This window comes from Melozone crissalis, unplaced genomic scaffold (genome assembly GCF_028551555.1).
Source record: "Melozone crissalis strain CALT ecotype California unplaced genomic scaffold, PUWL_Pcris_2 ptg000027l_1, whole genome shotgun sequence".
Taxonomy (NCBI): domain Eukaryota; kingdom Metazoa; phylum Chordata; class Aves; order Passeriformes; family Passerellidae; genus Melozone; species Melozone crissalis.
Window position 1 is genome coordinate 65,911,950 of NW_026535805.1, and position 22,926 is coordinate 65,934,875.

General features: G+C 41.0%; 1 protein-coding gene across 1 annotated transcript; it reads left to right on the forward strand.

Moving 5' to 3' along the window:
* The first annotated feature begins 318 nt into the window (after positions 1–318).
* Positions 319–22,658, forward strand: TMEM18 (transmembrane protein 18). Its single transcript, XM_054279050.1, is given in 9 exon segments — positions 319–508; positions 10,657–10,861; positions 11,987–12,041; positions 19,668–19,872; positions 19,875–19,999; positions 20,196–20,316; positions 20,918–20,972; positions 21,852–21,945; positions 22,038–22,658. Coding segments are annotated over 9 exon segments (1,140 nt in total). The 3' UTR covers positions 22,128–22,658.
* The last annotated feature ends 268 nt before the right edge of the window (positions 22,659–22,926 follow it).

Below are 22,926 nucleotides of genomic sequence, written 5' to 3' on the forward strand. Positions count from 1 at the left end.
CCACCAACTCCTGAACTCCCATGTGGAAACCCAGTGAAGGCAGGGTCCAGACAAATGGCCACCTCACGGTCAGCCCCTTTTAAACCTCCATGGGCCTGCCCCTCAGGCAGGTAATACAACTGCAGTGGCTCAGCCAATCAGGGGCTGGACTGGCTCTGACATGTGTGAGTGATGGAAAGCTCTGCCAATTAGAAGCTGGGTTGGCACTGTGCCAGCGTCTGATTGGGGGATAGCTCTGACTGGCGGGGGCTCTGGGGACGGGACAGGGCATTGCCTCACCCATGCAAACCCGGCCTGCCTCTGCAGGCAGAGACGGACATGGACACGGACACAGACACAGACAGTGACACGGACACGAACACGGACACGGACACGGACACAAACAGTGACACAAACACAGGCACAGACGCGGACACGGACATGGACACAAACAGTGACACGGATCCGGACACGGACATGGTTGCGGACACAGACACGGACATGGACATCGGCACCGGCACTCCAAGATGTCTCAAGACATTGATCTAATCCAATCTCTGACAATTAGCTCACGTAAGAAAAGATGTTCCTCCTGTTGGAAGGAGGCTGCACACTGGAGCCCGTGCGGTGCCCCTTTTGTAGTAAGGACACTGCACTTCAGGGGGTAGGGGACTGGATTGCCTTCTCCTAGCAATGACTCATAGAAATACAACATTGGGAATAGCTGCAAATCTGCAAATCATACACCTCCCTCTCATGTCAAGAAAGCTTAAAAAGGTGATGAAGATCATTGAAAGGCAGCCACTGTTTGCTAAGCTTTCCATGGAGACATCTTAGAAGACTTGGGCTTACATAACCAAACATCCAAGATACTGATTTGTAGGCTTTTCCATCAATCCCATGGCTCAATTATAAATTGATTTTCTTATCTGACCATCAGCAATTTTAAATAACCCACAGGCCAAGCAGGCAAAAGGTTCCAGAGCAACAACCCAGAGACTTTGCAGACAGTTGGTTTAAACATTTTCCAGGTGTCATACTACCCAGCAGAAACACAGATTAATGGACTACTGTTGGTTGCTTGCAGCATGAAGTGATGGGATTCACCTGGTTCGACCTGGATAACAAATATATCCATTTTTCTGAAGCACACCAGGGCAGAACCTGACAAGTTAGACAAACCACAACTGGTAGCAAACTCCGTCTGGTTGGCTTCAGCGATGGAGGAAGTTCAAGAGCTGGTCTGAGGCTACAAGATTAGCAAAGCCATTAGAAAGCAATAAATAATTATGGCACTATCTGCTTGAAAGGAAGTCATAACACACAGATGTCTAACATCTACAGAAGCAGAAGTTCAAGGGTGGGAACCACCATGTGCAGGAGCTGAGCTGTCCACTGTGGCTGCAGCACAGAACCAGTCAGAGCAAGCACCTTTCTCCCTCAGTGGTTCTTAGCTGGTCTACACCAGGCTGGTGGGGCTGAAGCTCTGATTCCCATGTACACATCCACGTACACTGGTGGGAGGGAGGGGGGTCAGTCATAGAGCAGCTATTGCTGCCCACCTGCTACACCTGTCCTATCAAGCAGGACAATTTATACATCACTAAATTATATAGCTCTCTTCTAGCAACCACACAACCCTGTATATCCAAATGAAATTATAAAGGTATTTAGAGCCTCTGAACTGAAAAGGATTCTCATATTTAATCTTTAGCAGTAGACTCCAGTTTACCACAGTCATTCATGTGCTAATGCTAAGGGTTTATCTTTTTTAGAACATGAGCACTTTACTAGAATGTTCCTGTTCTAGAGAAGGGAATTGCCCTCCATCACCCTCACTGCTAAGACAGGAGAGTTATTTACATAGTGAATTGCTGTTTCAGGGAGACATTTCCTATATTTATACTTTATCTTTGGCTAACAAAGAAAGGAGAATATTCTGGTCAGGGTTGCTTTCTCCTCTAAGAAGACATAAATGCATACATCATTGATATGAAAAGCCACGAACAGGTGAGAACACTCAGAATGCTGTCACACATATTTTTCCTGAAATTAAGGGGTTGAGAAAATCACCTTTATCAGACATTTGGTTATTCAAGCAGCTGGGATTAGTTTCAGTAAGAATTATGTTCTGCTCCTGTTTCATTAAAATTATTTCCCTTTTTCCCTGCTGCTAAAATTCAGACTGCTGAAAGAAAAAAACTAAAAAGGAAGAGGCAGATGTAAATACTTTATCTCAGCAGCTACATGTAAGATCTCCTCCTGCAAACAGCTTCCAGCTTTCTAAAAGCAGAGCAGTGGTTTGCCTTCACCTCATCACTCACTGTCCAAGCTTTCTGAAAACAGTCAGTCACCACTCAAAGAAATCCCCTCACCTCCCCTGCTCCCTTCCCTCACACACTATACAATTCTGCTCCTCTGAACTGGAAGCAGCACCTACTCTTCTTCATTAAGATTTCTTATGTTTACAATTATGATTTGGGGAGGGGTTTTTTTGGGGAGTGGGGAGCATTGAGGTTTCAACAATATTTATTTTCATGAAAGCTCCCCTTAAGTGTAATTTTCTAATTATGCAGTTCTGTTTTGGCTGGCAATCATCTAAAGTGCAGCATGGCTTTTCCTCCTCCTCTGGAATGATGTGTTCCAGCATTGATTGCACTAGTTGTTAACTGCTGTGTTATATTTCCCCAGTTTTTTCACCCTTTACATTTTTTCAGCTATGTACCAGAATGTTCTCTCTGCTGATGTCCCACACTCCTCTTTCTGCTCCTGTTTCTGCTCCTCTTTTTAGCCCTGAAATGCAAACTTTTTGTGTACCAATGTCACTTCTGCTTTTAAAAGGTGACCTGTCTTCCCCTAATACCCACTGTGGGTATGTTATCCTCCCTGCCAGCCTCACCACTCCTCTGAAGCTCCTGTTTAAATTTCTCACATATTTCTTCCTGCATCCATACCATGTAACCTCACTTTTGGACAAGTTCTCAATTCTTACCCACAGCTGCTGATGGAGATATGGATTCTCCAGTTTTATGTGTATGTCCTTACAATCTGCCAAGACACACTGATGAAAAAGGATGTCACAAGTTCACATACACACTAAGGTGTGGGTCTCTGTGTCAGACTGTTGCTCCAGTACCTGGATGCTCATGGCATCTTACTAAGTTGCTGTTCTTTTCCACTAACTCCAAGAACTTTCTCCACATTTACAAATTTTCAAGCTTTTTTTTTTTTTTTTTTTTTTTACTTTTTAAGTTTTTTCCAGTTTTCAAATTGATTTATTTTATCTAAAGTATCTTGATAATTTGTTTGTTGTAATTTAATCATTATGAAGGTCATCCAAAGCAAACTCAATCATTGTTACTTTCTTCCTTGCAGTATCAGATTTTTGGGCAAACATCCCTTAGAATAGTTTGTCTGGAATATTCCATTCACTCACTCATATTGCTGTTGTATCAGCTGTTGTTACTCAGGCCATTCTATCCAGAAGATGCCATGCAGATTTCCATACACACTGTTAGCATGAGAAATCATTCCTCTCACTGTCCTACAGAGGTATATATTATTCCCAGCAAAGGTTATGCAGTTTCAGCTGTCATATGTGTAGTTTTGTTATGAGATTTCATCCATAAGTTATCCTTCAGAAAAGATTACAGCAATAATGAAAAAGGCATCTATATCTTCCTAAAATAAGGAAATTCTTAATTTATACATACAACAATGCCAGTCCTTGCATGGGTTCTGACTCATCAAAGGCCAGAAGAGAAGACAGAAAGCAGCTGAATTAGAAAGCAAGCATCACAATAATGCCTGTGAAAACCATCATGGATTTATGAGACAAGTAATTTTTTTTTCCTAAAATTTTCACTAACAATCATTTAATAGATTTTTTTTTTAAATCATGGTGAGAGTTATCACCACTGTTACTAAAAAGGCTGAAAATAGCATTTCAGATTCTGAGCTCCTTCTGTGCATTACTTGTGCTAGTAGTTCCTGTAGGCTGGGAGGACAATTGTTGCAGAAACTGCTGTAGACACAGTAACATCTTTCTCCTGCATCTTCACATCGGTAATGAAGAGCAAATCAGGCTCCAGTTATTCACAAAGTGCTCACAACATTGGCACTTACAAATTTCACAGCCATCTCTGCCTGCAGAAAGACTACCAAAGGAATGCTCCATCATGCTGTGGCATGATGAAAAGTGCATGCCTGAACTGGCAATGTGATCTTTCACTGTCTGGGTAAGGTTGTATTACCCAGTGAGAGAGGGGATTTGCCCTATCAACCACATGCAGATAGGCACTATGACTCCATCAATTGTGTTTGTCCCCATTTGGAAAAAAATAACAATACTGCTGCATTTTTCAGATCTAGGCCATAGGGAAGACCATAGACACTGATATTTTTCTAGCAGGCATGGCTCAGCATGTAATGACAACATATATACCCCTCTCTGTCTCCTGCATTTTTTTGAATAAAGCGGCTAGAGGTGTCATGATGCTTGTACTGGGTTTATGTGGCAAGGTACTGAACAGTGGGGGATGCAGAAGAATCACTGTGAGCAGAGGACAGAGCTGTCCTGTGTAGGACACATCAAGTTCAGATGGCTCCTAACAATTCACCATATGGCACAGCTGAGCCCCAGAGCCACAATGGCAGCATCCCTAGCAGAATACATTTAAGGAAGGGCAAACACCACTGTGCAGTAGAATGGTAGGGAAGATGTGTGAGAAACAGCCCTGCAGACAGCAAGGTGGGAGAAGCAGGCAGGAATGGAGCAGAGATTCCCCTGCAGCGCATGCAGAAGACCATGGGGAAGCAGGTTGGTGCCCTGCAGCATCCAGATGATCGTGTCAGAGCAGATTATCCACACTGCAGCCATGGCAGACACTGGGCCAGAGCCCAGGGATGTGCTCTGAATGAACTGCAGACTGGAGAGGCCATGCAGGAGTGGGTTTATCCCAAAGGACTGCAGCCCATGACAGAATCCATGCTGGAGCAAGGGAGACGTGGAGGAAGGAGGCACAGAAATGAAGTGTTATGAACTGACTACAGTCCTTATTCCACATCCTCCTGTACTGTTCAGTGTGTGGAAAGAAGGACATAGAGGAGCCAGGAAAGAAGGAGTGAAATTGAAGATGGGAAGAAGGGGATAGAAGGGAATTGTTTTATTTTTGTCTTTATTTCTCTCCATCCAACTCTAATGGACAATAAATTAATTTTCCTGAAGGTGAGTCTGTTTTTCCCTTGATAATAATTGCTAAGTAATCCATCTCCTTGTCTGTATCTTGACTCTTGAGGTTTTCTATCTTATTTTCTCCCCCGTCCTGTTGAGGACTGGGAATGACAGTGGCTGGGTGGGTGCCTGGCAGCCGGCCATAGTCAGCCCACCACAGTGGACCATAGAAAAGTGAATGATGATGCAAAATGAAGGTTTTCAAAAGCATCTGTTTCATTGACAAAGGAAAAATCTTGCAGCATGGCAGGTACATGGGTGATCCTGGTTGAGGCCATAGTCCTCCCTACCCAGCTTCTTTCTGTTTAAATAATTTCTTCTCTTTGGCAGCTCTGGAGGGCTGCATATATTTGAAAATCATCCATGGGATACCTAGTTTTAATCTATTGATGCTTAGGTCTTTTTTTCATTTTGGTTTTGTTTCTAAGCCCTTTGTCCTAGTCCTTAAAGAAAGCTTTCTTTTTGCTTCCTTCTCTTGACCTCCTGTGTGCCACATTGTGGCTTTTGCCACCTCCTCTCCATCTTGCCCCAAATGTGTTAGTGCCTCTTATGTTTCTGAACTCCTTTAGCAATGGCATGTTCCTGTCTAGCACCAGAGTGTGTAAAAATTTCAACAGCTACCATTAATCCATGTCCCCTCTGCAAGAATGAAGAGCTGGCAACACTACGCTACATTGCATTTGATAAGCTGTTACTTTAAATCACAACAACACCCCATCCTCAGTACTCTATTAAAATTATCATAGAAAAAAATTAAATCACTTTTTAATAATTTCCAACTTCATCTCACTCACAATCATAAAACCACTGAAACTGGGGTGCTATGAATACCAAACACAGCAGACAACTGGCTAGCTGCCAGCTCTTCACATTCTGCTAATCTCTCCAGTGTTTCTTCGTAGCTTTCTGGTTTAAATTTTACAGCACTGAGCTTGCTTTAGGCAAACTAGCAGAAATAAATAACTCTTGGTGCATGCCTTCTCCCCACCAAGAAAATTTAGAACTGCTCTCTCATTACAAGGAAAGAAGAGGATGCGTGGGTTTATTCAGGATGAAGCATTAGTAATTACAATCTGTCATTGTCTCAGTGTATGTTTGGGTTGTTCTGCTAGCCTTTGGCTGGCACTGGATAACACTATAAATTACACAGTAATTTTTCACTTTTTCTGAACTGACGATGATACTGACTTCATCTTGATGACAAAAAATTGCCAGAACAGCTTTTATAGACTTAGCTTTTGAATTGATTCTTCTGCTTTAAATTGCAATTTTTAATATAAATTATTTTCAGTTCCCATAACAGCCTTTAAAATGTAATTCTTAAGTGTAATCCTAAACATCCTTTGCTATTATTTTTATGAGTGGCAACATTTGACTTCAGTAAAAGTGGGGCTTAAGAACTGCCAGAGTAATTTTCTAGTTAATGTTATCTATTATAAAAGCCTGCCAGTTTCTAAAATGATGCCAAGAATACTCAGCCTAGGCTCTGAAGGACTGGGAATGTCTTGACCTGGGTCTAGGCTCTATTCAAACTCTGAATCTACCAGTATTATGAGGAACTGATACACACTGGACTGTCACTGCCAACACCTCCTGTGTCTGATCAATTGCTGAGGGGAGCCAGGGGATAAAACTATCACAACACATTTCAACAGGATTATCAGGAACTGCATTTTCTCAAAGCTGATCACACACCTGTTTAAAGGCTCTTGGGTGAGGCTGAAGAAGCTGTCTCACAGCTGTCACCATGCCAGCTCCTCCTCCTCTGGTATCTGATCCTGGATGGGCCTCAAGCTGCATGGTGTCCTCACCATAGTCTTTGCTCCCACCCCTTCTCAGACACCAACTCCTAAATGGCTTCTTTGGGAACAGTCCCTTGGTATGAAATTTGTGGTATTTCCAAATGTATCACAAAAAAAAAAATTAAAAAAAAAATTAACCCTCTCCCTGCATAATAAAAGGGTCCTCTAATATATATATATATATATATATATATATATATATATATATATATATATATATATATATTTAAGTGGAAAGAAATTAGGATATGCATGGAAAGAAAATGGAATATTTCATGACTAACAAAGGCAGATTCATGGGTATTGACTTGGCTGTGAAAGTCTTTTCTTTAAAAAAAAGTCTTATTCAAGAAACACTAATCATCATCAAGGTGAAGGAAAATATATAACTTTGCAGAAAGGACTCTTCTCATTTAGAAAATCAAGGAGAAAAATTCTTAAAGTATTTGTTTATGGAAAAAATGTTATCTATGTCTTAGGCCAAGAGTTTATGTCAGAATGCAACTGAGTTATCTTTTCCTTTATAAAAGAGGCATTTTGTTAGCTGAAACTGAATCTTCACAATGATAGAAAAATTTACCAAAGAAGGGACCATAGAGGCCATCCAATCAAACCTCCTACTCTCAGCAGGGCCAGCTTCAGGGTTAGGTCATGTTGCTCAGAGCCTTGCCCACTCAAGTTTTGAAAATATCCTGAAATGGAGATGTCACATTGATAGCATTCAACTGAAATTTAAAAAAAAAAATTGTGTGAGAGAACAGTGCAGTTTTCAAAATCCTTAATTACACTCATCATTTCTCTAGTGACATGTCTCAGTGATTTTCCAGTATTTAGAAATACATGTTGAAGATGGGTGACTAAACAAAGTACAATGAGTTTTTTTGCTTTCAAATACATAGAAAGCTCTGTAAAACTGAAAATCCCCAACACCCTGACTGAGTCGGAATCTCAGCTGGACATGCTGCTTATTCATCTGTCTGGAAACGGTGCATTAAGTGTTTACATAGCAAATGCCCTAAACTGGAATCTTCCTCCTTAGGTTTATCCCCAAACAAATCTTCTGAAAGAGAGCAGTTGGAGAGAAAAAGTAAAATCAGAGAGCTGACTAGTCTTGCACACAGTTCCCATAAAAGTAAATAGCCTGCACAGCTCTTGGTAGTCCTGCCCCCTTCAACTACTATAGTCAAACCTCTTATTACAACAGCCTAAATTAACAATTTTTATTTCCAGCAAACATTTGTATGAAAAAAGTGTTTTCTGTAATTAACATTTTTCTCTCAAACTTTCTTGCTAGCAGAGAACTCCAAGTGCATGAACTTTCATGCACACACATATTTTTAAAAGAATCAATACAGTAAGTCAATAGTTCTTATTTTCTGACATTGCAATTCAAGTTCCCATGCCTAAAACTTTCCTTTGATATTAAGTTTTCTCTATCAGACATTATTTCATTTTCACTGACATACATGTGGCAGATATCTTAACTCTATCTGGTTTTAAACATTTTAATTACTAAAATTGTTTCAGTCTTGCACCTCCCATTAATTGTTACACTGTGAATCCACTAATTACAACATAAAAGCTATCACTAAGATTGCTTACAGTTCATGTCAATACAATGGAGCTGCATTCTATCTTAGTAATTTTTTTTCAATTTACTATGGATTTTCTTTGTACACCACTGCAAAACTATTCATAGTTTCCAAAGAAAATATGAAGACCTGAAAACTCCATTGTTTTTTCATTGCCTGCTTATTTAGCCAGTAACATTCACGTATGTTCCATGAAATGTTTTTTGTTCATCTATTTTTTCCACAGAAGCATTAATTAGAAGTCCAAAGATGTCCATTTTTTAATGACTTTAACCAGGCACTTTTTTCATGCCTTTGGTGCTTGTAACTAATACAGATTTTCACTGTTCATAGTAGAAGACTCTTCAAACCAGGAGTTAACAGCAGTCTCTTTTCTAGGAGACCAATAATGGGAAATCAAAAACACTTCTTCAATTTACAAAATAAACATTTGGCTATCACAGAAAAAAAACCAACAAAAAATAACAACAAACAAATAAATAAAACCACAAAAAATAAAACAAAAACCAAAAACAAACAAACAAAAAAAAACAACAAAGAGAACTTCGTGTAATACAAGTTTCAGGTCCAATTTTTCAGGTGCACTTAAGTTCTAGGATTTTTATTTTTCCATGAGTGTATATTGCCTGCATTTGGGCACATATTTAGACTGACCTTTTCTTCTGACCAGAACATTCCTCAAACAGGGAAATGGGCATCCAGGAAGTTCAGGCTGCACTTCAGCACTAATCCCACTGACAATATATACAAGAATTCAACAAGACTGGTTTCATACAGGATTTTCCATAATCTTCAAATGCATCTCAATAAGCCAGAGAGGCACATGTCCATCCCCAAAGTAAACTCTAATTCTTATTCCACTGTGCATAGCATGCTAACTGATTCTCTACCAAAACTTTCCTTCTCCAAAAGATGTGAATTACTCCATTCATTTTAGGGCAGTTTCTCCCTACACCATCATCATAACTTGTATTAGAGAACACAAGGAACTTGAATTCTTGTGAATGCAGCCCAACAGCACCTCTCTGTAGTAATTTGCTTTCACCTAACAGATGAAAATGGCCAAAACCTGGTTTAGCACACTTGAGCATTGTACATTGATCATTATATACTCAAAATCAGGAAACTAAACTGCTTAGCTAAAATTGCAACCATTCTTCTTGGAAAGAAAGTCAGGTCTTTCCTCCTTCTTGAAACTAAATTTTATGCCAGGATTCTACTCTCCATCACATCCTCACATGGAGATTCTCCAGTTCTGTGCAGCAAGTTAAGGCTCCAGAGCCAGCCTCAACAAAGAAACCAAGAGCCACTGGGGTCTACATTTTAAGTTGCATGACGGAACATGGCAGAATCCACAAGCATTCAGAACTCTGATCAGAACTTCTTTGTCCCCATCAATCTCAAATTATTCTTATGTAAATAAATGTGCTTAGAAGGCAGCAGTGATCAAGTACGCTACAAAGAAATTCTGCTTAGTAAAAGCATGTAATAGGGCACTAACAGATAAGCACAGTGAGTGATTAGCTTTGTATGCATGGCATGGCTAGAAAGCTCAGAGTCACTTGGCTGCTGCCCTCCTATTCACCAGCCCTCCCATGTTCCAAATAGAGCCTTCCTTCTCGTGCTGGAGCAGCTGCAGGACACAGCACAAATGAACCGAAGCAGATGCTGTTTCTCTGCACAGCACAGCAGACTGTGCATGGGACAGACACCCTTGCAGTGGGTGTTGGCTCATAGCAGACACCACAGAGATGCCTGACACAGTTTTTAAGTCTTAGTGATGACATTTTTTTGCTTTCCTAACCTTTAAGGTGAAAGACCCTGCCTGCATTTTTCCCTAACAAGTGAGGTCCTACAGAAGTCTGCAGCGTCCACAAAAAATATTTAGCAGGAGGGGCTAAAAGCGCAATTAATATTGGCTGTGGAAAGCATAGGCGTTGTTCCATACACTTAAGAGGTGCGCTGGGCTTTTTATTATGATGAGGATCTGTAGAACAAAACTTCGCTCATCTGAATGTTTGGTGAATACTGCTCCGTGCTCCTGAAACAGCGACGGCGTCCTGCGGAAAAGCAAAGCCCGAGCGCCACCTGCCGCTGCTTCCCAACAGGAAAACGGCGCTGGATGCCAGCTTCGCCAGCTTCTCCTCCTCACCCTCCACTGCGCACCCCGGTACCCTGGGACTCACAGCCAGCTGGGCGATATCAGCTTTACTGCCCGTGTATTTGGACACCCGCACTCTTTACACCTGTTTCCGGTGATAACCAGGAATTGGTTAAGGTTTTGCACTGAGCCTTTAGCAACTTCAGTTCAAATCTCAATCACAGAGAATTTCTTCCAAAGCAATATTCCAAAGCAAAGAGATGGAAGATACAGAGAGAATTTTATTGGGCAAGTATCACTATCTGATTGTCCTGTTCTTATATTCTGCCCTAGGAATCTGCTACTGGACACTGACAAACAAAAGTATTGTACCAGTTAGTGCATAAAGTCCACTGTCCATAAAAGGAAGGTTTTCCTGTAACCACCTAAGCCTTTTAACAGCACTAAATAAAACCCACCAGAACTACAGGTAAGCCCTTAAAAATGCTCTGATATCTGAAAAAAAAACCAAAACAAACCCACCAGCAGATTAGTAGTTAAAAACTAAAAAAGCTCCTATTTGGATTTTTCCTTTATATGTTAAACAGATAAAATAAATTATCACATAGACAAGTATTTCATTCCCTCAATTTAAACACGAAAAAGGTAAATAAAATAGCTCCCTGAATGATTCCATAGAAAGAAAGTCTCACAGATATTTTCAACCTTCTGCCTTAGGCCTTCTTCCTTAGACCACCTAGAAGTCTTTTTTTTCTCCAGTGAGGATGAACTTCTGAGTTAATTAGCTAACGATAACATACTTAACTTGAACAGTTTACTGAGCAGCATCACTTCTCCTAGGTATGAATGTGCTGAGTGTCCATGCCTGGAGTTACAAGGAGCACACTTTGGGCACACAGCCTGTACACACATTGCTGTTTCTCTCCCAAACTAAGCAGAAAGTTTCACGCTGAGATGCAATCCAGAGTTCCAGGGTTACTGGGGACACAAAGTACAGCCTTTAAAGCAAGAATTCAGCAATTCTGACATCCTGATATTTGCAAGCAACAGATCTGGAAATATTTATGTGCCTTGTCCTTCCTCTGTAGTTGAAGGAAATCCAAAATGAGCAAGAAAGTAATAGGAGACCAGTCACAAGCTTACAGACTTTCCAAAAAAAAAAAAAAAAAAAAAAACCCAACAAGAAATGGCCTTTCTACTTCCAAAGAGGACAACTCTAAGACAGTATTTAACACATCAATGTAAGTGCTCTTATACTACCATTATATCTTCAGTTCAGGAGTTCAGGAGAACAAAAACAAGGGGAGCTATTGGAGGTCACCACCCCAATTCTGGTGAGTTCAATCACTGAAAGGACCAAAATTTCATTGTAAGGTTGAATGATCTGATAGCAGTCTGAAAAGGTCCCATCCCTGCAGAGTCCCACCCTACCAAATCAATGTTGCATGAAGTTAAAATGAAAATGAAGGCAATATTTAAAAAAAAAAAAAAGGGATAAAAGCTAAGCCTGCTAAACCCAGGAAAATCCATCTCTATTACAGTGAACTGAAGAATTTTGTCTGTGAGAAGAAAAAAAGTTCCTGAAGCTTGGAAGAGATCAGAGGACCCTCTTGAGAGATATTCAAAGGTGTTTGAAAAGAGAGAGATAAACCACTCTCCCCAGTGAAAACATCCCGATACGCTGGAGTCTCCATATGAGCATTTTTAAAGAAATTTGATAATGCTAGAGCCCTGACTTTGACTCAATATTGTACTGGTGAGAGACAGTTAATTCCAGTGGTTCATGACATCTGGAAGATTGCCTATCTACTGCTAGTGGTGACAGACTAGACATAATCTTTAAGGAAAAGATCTCTCTGCATCTTTCTCCTAGCAACAGCTAATGACACCGTGAAGCCATGCCGCTTGACTCTGTCAGGGATAAGGGACAAGGGGCAAGGAAGGCAGAGCAGCTACTTCCATGTGACCACATATTTATTTGTTTTCATTAGGACAACAGTGAAACAGTTTCTCTCCCTGTCCCTCTGCGAATGCGTGTTATGCACACTCATGTAAACGCACCACCTGGCAACATATTAGGAGAGCCTGTTTTTAAGCAAGGTAAATCTAATTGGAAGCCAGAGAAAACAGCAGTAACAAGGAAAGGGTGTTGCAATGTACACTGAAAAAGAGTTTTGAATGTTGCCATTCCTCATATTGCTATGTGTGGGGTGAAGCACACAGAGAAGCACTGTCCTTTAATTGATAATGTAGGCTCTAGAATGGATTTTTAGTGGTGCCCCAGGTGTTACCATATTTTGTCATTGTCTTTCCTCTGCTGTACTTTTTCTTTCTCATTTTGTATTTTCCAGTATGCCACCAAAAGACACTGCAGGGGGTATTTTTTTCTTTTTATTTTTTCTTTTTTAAACAAATAACTATTATCTTACTTTCTGGCAGTACTGCTTATTGTACAAGCAGGGCATGGAAAGACTGGACACAGAACATAAAAATGGGAGGATGGAGTTGGAGGAGAGGATCTCCAGTTGTAGAATACTTTTCCGGGAAGGAAGTACAGGATATGGTTACTTTACAGATACATAATTCTTGCTGAATTCCTTTATTTCATCAGAACAGAACAGATTGCAAACAACAGGCATGCAACTGAGAATTCAAGAGTTAGGTCTGCAATTCTTCAGTCTGTATGTCTAAAAATTGGTCTTTGCCCAAAATATTCTGTGTGATCTCCTTCTTGCATTCATCATTGTCCTGGAATTTGTGCAACTTGACTTTTTTCGCAGACTTTCCAGATATGCTGTGTGTTAACTTCTTAAATGTTTTTCCTGATTTATCTCTCATACATTTCCTTTTTCAGTGCCTCAAAACATCCATCTACATCCTTGTACAAAGATGACATCTCAGCTCATAGGGAAGCTGCAAATCTCTGTCCCTACCACAGACACCTACTCATAAATCAAAATCTCTGATGATATAGATATTCTGAATCTCTGACACAGAAGGGTCATATAAAATCCATGTACAGAATAGTGCCTAAAACCTCTGTCATAATCTTCCCAACAGTGGACTTGTCAGCACTGGTGTCCTATTATGGGAGATAACCTTGAATTAAAATATATATATCACACATTGAACAGCAGTGTGTGAACAATTCAAAACATCATCACCACAGCAACACCCCCATCCAGTCAGGAATACAGCTAGAGACATTTCCCACCAGTTAGGAGGGAACAGCATTGTGGAATAACCTATGAATCTGTAAAACTTCAAACTAAAAAAAGCTGGAGGAGGACTAACTGCCTGCTTCTCAACTCTTCTAATGAAAGATGTTGCAGTGGAGCTCCCACACCTGTGCCCAAAAATTTCAAAATTGGAATATTCTTTGGTCATATGTTTTGAGCTCACAGATATTACGGAGCTGACAGGAGCTGTGACAATATTGTCACATGTTAAATGGACAAATGTTCACACCTTTGCAATTATTGTTGTATTAGAAAGTACATAATTTGTGTTGTCAATTTCCATATCCAAAAAATCATATCTTAACTAAAGTGCTCAGATGGGCTGAGCCATTTGGACTCATTATACCAGAACTACGAACTTCTGAGGATATGAAATAGACAAAACACCAGAAAGCACAACCATGGACAGCTCCAGGAGCAATAGATGGATGCACTGGCTTTCTAGCTCTTGGCTGTCTCTTGCCAAATTACACCATTTTTCCACACTTCATTCATCTTTCATTAGAGAATGATGATAAGCAAGAAGCAGCAGGAGCCTCAAAGTACAAGATTTGTATCAAGTGTTCAGTCTCAGAGATGAAAAGGCTGAACAATGATGTGTTCACAAAAATGTCTCTTCTGCTGATCCTGCTCCTGCTGCTCCCTGCAGCTTGTACTTCCCCTACATGTTAAGAATGACAGGTAGGAGTGGCTGGGATGTGCCTTAACAGCATGGCCTGGAGGAGAAAATACAATGCTGACATGAAGTTCTGCAATCAGATCAGATACAATCTTGAAAGTTGCCCTGCACAACCCAGATACTTCTATTCCTTCTTGCCCTTTTATTACAATAGCTGTGTTGCAAGTTAAATGCACTGCATTGTCACACATCAAAGAAATGCAGAGATGCTTTATTTCCATACCATACCATGGAATGACATGAGGTGGTATTTCTGAAATGAAAAACAATCAATGCAGCAATTCTGTGAGAAGAACACTTCAGAATGAGTCAAAGAGACAATAAAGTATATAATTAAGAACAGGACTTGAGACTGTCAGGACTGATTTTTTCTTGCAACTACACTTGGCCTCTTCCACGCTGAATGGACAAAGACCACAACAGAAATAAAAAATCTAGTTTCTTTGCCAGAATAGAGTAAGGCTTTGAAAGGATTCTGAGACCTTTGTTGGGATTACTGGAATAATTTAACAGGAGGTCATGTTATTAGATAGAGAAAAAAAAAAGACATTTGTATTTCAGATTGCATGTACTGTCTGAGAATAAAGGAGGAAGAAAAATAAGCATGAAGATGCCTGAAGCTACTTTGCAATGAGGAAAAAAAGCCCTGACAGAAAGAGGATGAAAGAGAGGGAATATGGGAATAAGATTCTGAAAAAAAACACACAAAAGAATTTATTTCACTTCCAGGCTAAAGCAATATTGTTTAGTCAACACTACTAAAAAGTTAGTTCTTCTCATTCTAAGTTGTGCAATCACTTAATCAGAATAATTCAGGTTGGAAGGGACATTAAGAAGTCATTTCAACCTTCTGCTCAAAGCTAGATTCATTATGAGGAGAGACCATTTTGCTTAGGGTTTTATCCAACTGAGTCCTAAAAATCCCAAAAAAAGAGGCATCCCACCTCTCCAGACACCTTTTCCACTGTTTGACTGTCCTCATGAGGAGAATTCTTTTCTTTTTATCCAGCCCAAACTTCTAGCTTCACTTTAGGTGCATTGCCTCTCATTCTCACACCAGGAGAGCCCAGCTCCATCTTTTCCACAAGCTCCTCCTAAGCACTGTCAGGTTGCTACTGGGTTTCCCCTGGAGACACCTCTTGCCACGCCAAACAAGCCCAGCTCCCTCAGCCCCTGCCCCAGCACAAGTTCTTCAACTCTCTGAGTATTTTGACAGCTCTCTGCTGAATTTTCACCACTTAGCTCTACTGTCCTTATATTTGAAGTATCCAAAGGTAGATACAGATGTATTCTGATGAATACTGAATCCCTTAATCTCCTGGGTGTGCTGTTAATACAACAAACTGCTGACAGAATTTGCTGCCAGGTCACACTGCTGGTTTATGTTCAGCTTTTTGCACCCCCAGGCTTCCCAGGCTGTGCTCAGCAGTGCTGCTTCCCAGCCAGCTGGTCCCAGTCCATATCCTTGGGAAACCCAAAGTGTACAGCAATATAGGTCAGACCACTGGAGGTCATCCAGTCAAACTCATTCTCAAAAGAAGGGGCAACCTCAAGCTTGGGTGAAGTGGCATCCATAATCTAAACCTGAATCTCACAAATTACATACATAAAGCAATCCAGTCAGCTCCAAAATCTATTTCTAAAGAAGTCTTTCCCACACTATGATTATTATTATTTTCCAAGCACATAATGACCAATAAAAGCTGGTACTATAAAAAGATAAAGAGACAGCAGCTGCAAAACATAATGGAACCACTCAAAAATAATTATTTTATAATGGCAAGGACAGGGAAAGTGAAGGATTTTAGTGAAACATGTATTAGAGTGAGTAACCAGACTCAGGCTCACTTCTGTTGCACTTGGAAGCAAGTGCAAATTTAAGGCACCTTTTGAGCACAACCATGAATATAAAGAGAATCTTCAGAGCAGATAAAAACGATGCCCTGAAAGTGACCACAGCAACAATGATTATCCAGATTCCTCTCCCAGGCTCAGCATGTTTTCACAGTGAAGCTGCTCATGCCTCCCAAAGCTCAGGAACTACTGAAGACAGCCAGTACAGCACAGGACTCCATGGGAGCAGGCTGTGAGGCAGGCAGGAGATGCAGAGGTGAGCAGTCCCTGTCCCCAAGAGCAGAACTCTGCAGTGGCATGTTACAAAGCACACAAACTGGGCTGTCAACACCTGTCACTAATCCCCACATGTGGTCACCTTGTACCTTTGCCTTGACTGATGAGGTGAGGGGCTGCCTTATTCACTCACTCACACACCTTCTCACATCTTCTCCTGCAGAATCAATTTCCCTCAGCAGGAAGTGTAACAGGCACTTCTGTGTGGTTTCTAGTACTGCAAAATATGATCTGCCAGCAAACGTATGTAAGGGCTATGACTAGGAACATAATTTAGCACTTAAATTTGGGATATCCTATTGTACATAAACTTTCACCAGCCAGCTTGTTTTTTCAGCAACATAAACTTAAGATAAATGTCTGATTTTAGATCCTTTCCTATGTAAAGTAAATGAAATTTTTCTGTTGTTAAAAGAGAAAAGATTTCTTTTATCAACCAAGTTTTTTTTATCTTTTATCCGAACTGCTTGGATAATACGGTAGTGCAGAAGAAAATTACATAGGAATCTGAATCTTGCAACAGAAAACTGAGAGGGAGTTTTACAAATTACTTCAGTTATTTACAATAATGAGAACATAAAATAATAATGAGAACATAAAATAATAATAATAATAATAATAATAATAATAATAATAATAATAATAATAAACAATTATTGTTAGTATTCTAAAAATTAGGCTCTAATTGTCACATACTGGTTCTGCAAAGGAGCTATAAAAGGACAAATACACAAGTTTTTCCCTATAAAAGAGTAATGTATCTGTTCACTGCCTTCTAAGTATCTTCTGTTCACATTTCATTTTCTACTAAAAATAAATGAAAGAGAACATGTACTACACAAAAGATCTGGCAATACTTATGTATCTGCTACCATCTGCTGACAAACAGCATTATTGACTTTATCTTAGTCAGTCTTAAAGAAACAACTCCTATTTCCCTATAGGAAATTTTCTGCTGATGCTACAGTGGCTGACAGTAACAGCTACATGAATTTTCAATTCAGCATGTTGTAGCCATAGTAAGGCAATAATTTCTTATCCAGCCACTTTGTCTGCATGACAGATTCACCCTCACCATCATATTCCACTCATATAGTAAATTACTGCATCCTGCATTCATTGAAGCCCTTCAGCTATTGCAGACAGTTTCTGAAGTCAACTACTGAGCAATTACACAAAACTCATTCCTCATTTACAAAACACAAAAATTTATTATTAGCCATAAGACTGTCCAAACAAGTCACAGAATGGGTAAGGTTGGAAAAGACCACAATGGACCACAATCTGGTCCAACCTCCTGCTCAAGCAGGGTAATCCTACAGCACACTGCACAGGATTGTGTCCAGATGGTTCTCTAATAGCCCTGGGATGGAGACTCCAAAGCCTCTCTGGGCAATCTGTTCCAGCGCCTGGTCACTCACAGAGTAAATAAATTCTTTCTCATCTTCAGCTGAACTTCCTGCGCATCAGCTTCTGCCCATTGCCTCTTGTCCTATTGCTTGGCACCACCAAGAAGAGCCTGGTCCATCCTTTTGACACCCTCCCTTCAGATACTGACAGACATTGATGAGGTCCCCTCTCAGTCACCTCTTCTGGAGGCTGAACAGGCCCAGCTCCCTCAGCCTTTCCTCATAAAAGAGATGTTCAGTCCCTTAATCATCTTTGTAGCCCTCCATGGGACCCACTCCAGGTGCTCCACATCTCTCTTGTCCTGAGGAGCCCAGAACTGGACACAGCACTCCAGATGTGCCTCACCAGGGCTGAGCAGAAGGACAGGATCACCTCCTGTGACCTGCTGGCAATGCCCTTCCCAGTGCACCCCAGGATACCTTTGGCCTTCTTGGCCACAAGGACACACTGCTGGTTTGTGAGCAGCTTGTTGGCCACCAGGACCCCCAGGTCCTTTCCATGGAGCTGCTTCCCAGCAGATCAGACCCCAGCCCGTACAGGTCCATGTTATTGCAGTCTTGTTTTCCAATCTACAATGTGGGATAAAAATATCTTTTTTCCCCTAGTCTTAATTTTAAGACACTAATGGTAATTACCACCTTTCAATGACCATACTTAATTTTACAACACTTCAAGTGAAAGCCTTGATTAGCCTCCAGATACTATTTTTGTTGAGAAAAAGACTAACAAAAACCTACAGAAAAAAACTAAAAATAAATTTTAAAAAATCCTCAGTTTCAGGTATCACATATTAAATTGCAGAAGTTTGACAGTGAAGAGAGACCAGGTCACACTGATGACCCGTATCTGGCTATATGGTAAACTAAATTAAAAGAGTATCTGAAATATTTATTTATATATGCACTTCAAAACATTTAGAAAAAAAAAGCCAAAGCTTCACATCTGATAAGCTAAAATATCAGGAAAAAAATCAATGAAAGAAGAATGTGGAGATATATACTAAAACAATGTTTGTTCAACAGATGTAATTCTTTAAATTAGATTTGACTTTGTTAGGAATCTGAGTTTGAAACGCTCTTTAGGTGGTAAGTCTTAAGAATAGTTGGTTCTTCCATACTAGGTGCCTTTAGCAAATGGAATTATAAATTAGAGGTTTAACCTGTCTCTTGTCCCCTTCCCATTGTAATATTTTATTTTCTTTTTAACTTCCAAAGTTAAAAAATGTGTCCTTGAGCTCTGCTGTAGTGGCGGTAACAGGAGGGGGCCCCGCTGCCACACGAGGTGGGCGGGGGGTCACGGTGGGCTTTACTTGGGAGAGAAAAAGTGGTTTGCATTTGACTTAAGTTCCTGCCTGCAGAGCTCAGCTGTGTTTGTGTTTAAAGAACTCCCAGCTGGGCTTAAACCTCTTTCTTCCTTGCACTTCCATCGCTAAAGCCAACCCTGGAGGGTGTTGCTGACAGGAGACCAAAAGCTAACACCAGAGCTGAGCCACGGACCCACAGCGCCGAGCCCAGCGGGACCCACAGAGCGGACACTGGGGACATTGGCGGCCGCCCGACGCCAACCGCTCAACACGCGACCAGAGCACCCTCAGGAGAAGGAGCCACCGGGGTGTGCGGAGCCACCTCAGCCCGGGTTCCGAGCCGCGGGACCATCGGCGCGCCCCTCGCCTCGGGGAAGGCGGAGCCACTCCTGGCCCCACCGCCCCCTTCCACCATCGCTCGGCAGGGCAAGCGGCGGCCGCCCGAGTCTCGCGAGAACCGGCGCTGCCGCTGCCACCGCCGCCATGGAGCCGCCGGTGCGCGGCCCGCCGGGGCTGTCGGCCGTGCTGGCGGTGAGGGGAGCGGGGCCGCCCGGGGAAACGGGGCTGTCCGGCGGGGAGGGGGGAGGCCTTTGCTGGTAGTGCGCTCCTTGCCGAGCCTGGTACGGGAGGCTGCGGGGCGCGGTCCGTGAGCGACGCCGGCCGTGCTCGGTCGCTGTGGCCGCCCGTTGTCCCGCCGCTGCCTGACCCGCTTTCCCTGTGCCCGCAGAGCACGGACTGGTCCGAGCCCTGGCTGCTGGGGCTGGCCGCCTTCCACCTGCTCTGCTTCCTGCTCACCTGCGCGTCCCTGCAGCACCGCCGGGTGCAGGTCGGCCACTTCCTCTGCATGGGTGAGTGCCCGTGCGCTGCCACAGCAGTGCCTGCAAGCTCGTATTTCCCCGCCAGCAGTGCGTGTGTCTGTCGATGATAATCTGCTATGACCTAAAAATATGTATTGCTTTTATTTCCAAGAGAATGTATGAAGTAGTGACTTAAAGCTCTGGCCTTGGTGAGGGAGTGGCATGAGTAAGGTCACTGCGTGGTCACTGCCGTGTGTATCGCAGCTTCCCGATGAAGTGTTCTGTGCTGGAGAAGCAGAAGGGAAATCGACTGAGAGCGTTGTACTCTGCCTTGTTCTAGTGGTGCAGTTCGGTGAATATGGTCAGCTTTAGTTTCTGGAGCAAGTTCACTGTGTGCCCTGCTGACAGCCGTGATGATGGCATGAGGAAGAGCAAGACTGGCTTGCACATTGCAGTAACAACTTGTGTTATCCCAGGGTTTATCAGCCTGAGAGTCCACAGGGACCTTGCCTAGCCAAAGCAGTCATGGCTGACTGGCAGAGAACACATGCTAGCTTTGGTTTAAGACCACATGGATTTAGATTAGATCATGTATTATGAGCAATTTATTTTTAAAGAAATACTAAGTCTAATTTTTTTCTTTTATTTGTAGTGGGCTTAGTGTACTGTGCTGAATATATCAACGAATTAGCAGCCATGAATTGGAGGTAAATGTTTTCGCTTTCATTTTTTGAATAAAACTATACAGTACAACATAGTTATCACATACTTTCAAGAAATAATAATGATAGCATGCATTTATTGTACTTCTTAAAATCTGTTTATATGGATGCTTCCAAACCAACTCATCAAAGAACTGAGAGAAAAGCAGAGTGCTGTGGTTAAGGGGAAAAAAATGTGAACTATGGTGGGTTTTTTGGGGTTTTTTTGGTGGGTTTTGTTTCTTTGTTTGTTTGGGGGAGGGAGGAGTTTGATATTCATATTTAATAGTTGAAGAACCACTTCCCAAAAATTCCACTGCTGCTTTATATACTTACTTCTATGTATAACAAACATTAACATTTGCCTGTTTTACTAAATGTGTGTACCAGAATTAAACTGATGCTTTATTTGATATTTTGAGCATTGACTTAGTCTTTCCCTTATATCACTGAAAGTTTCGTGTTTAACACCACTTTATGCTGGCATCTAATTGTAGTCATGCTTCAGGCATATATGACCTAATTACAGCTTTGCTACATTTATTATTTTTGTTAAATTTTCTGATACAAGTTAGTAAAACACCTAAAGTAATTTCTGGTGCTTCAGAATAAGCATGTTTTGTGATGCACTCTTGTAGTCAGTCACGTTAGTTAGCTTTTACACAGTAAAACTGTAAAGAAGAGAAAGACTGATACTAATATTTATAACTGAAGAAGTATCAACTGCCTCTTTTTTTCTGATTTAGTGCAGTAGAATGCTGGCCTGTGCTTGGTGATCCCAAGATGTGGGATGATGTGTCCATGTAGAACAGTTGCTGGGAAAGTTGAATGTGTGAACTATACTAAGTAAAACTTTGTCTTTCATTTTCTTTTTATTTCTTTCAGGCTCTTTTCTAAATACCAATACTTTGATTCAAGAGGAATGTTCATTTCACTTGTATTTTCAGCACCACTGCTGGTGAATACTATTATAATTGTGGTATGTATGTGTTCATTGATATAGATGCTTTCAGTAAATGAGTAAGTAAAGTATATGAATTAGTTGAATTTAATAATTTACTTGCTTTTCAGGTCTCCTGGGTTTACAGAACTTTGAATGTAATGACTGAACTAAAGATGCTACAGCAGAGAAGGAAAGTAGAAAAAGAGAAAAAGAAGTGAAAGTGCCAAACTTCTTCTTTCTTCAGTTGTAATAATGCCTGTCTGGATAATCAGTCCTTCTGTAAGGGTATGCAGGAACAGAAATATTTTTGTGTGTGGTGTCAAGAGGACTTTGTGATTGTGGCTGTGGGCATTGAGGTGAAAGCAGGTATCTACAGTACATTTGAATTGGCTGTGAAATTATGAAACCAGTCTTAACAAGTCTTTGTGCCCTTCAGTGTACGATTGTTTTCCTCCATGACCAAGGCTGTTAGTATTGATGAGACACAATCTTCCAGTTTCCATTTGCCTGTCTATTTTTTTACTATGTCTTTTTTTCTGTGCTTATCAAGTGTCAGTTATTCTGCTGCTTAAGCCAATTGGAGCTGTGTTGTGAATTACAGTAAATGAGAGATTTTATTCAGAATAACTCAGGAATCCATGCTTCTGTGAAGCACATCACTTCTTTATAAACCAAGTTTCATACTTCCTGTGTGTACTGTGTGCCAGTGGCATTTTATAAATAAAACTATCCACTTACTGTATCTCAAATTGAGTTGATTTGTATTCATTTTTAATCAGACTTTTTCCTTCTTTTTGTCTTGTTAAAATTCCCAGTTTAGCAAATTTTCCAAGTTTAATTTGTGTGAATAATTAAAAATTATCTCTGTGTTTCTTTCTATTTATACTTCATGTTTTTAAAGCTTCTAGATAAATACATTTTTTAAAACTGAATGAAAATTTGATTGTTTTATGCTTCTTTATAGAACAGGAAGAAAGGGAAGAAACGTAGTAATGTTATGCGCAATTTGTTCCCTTT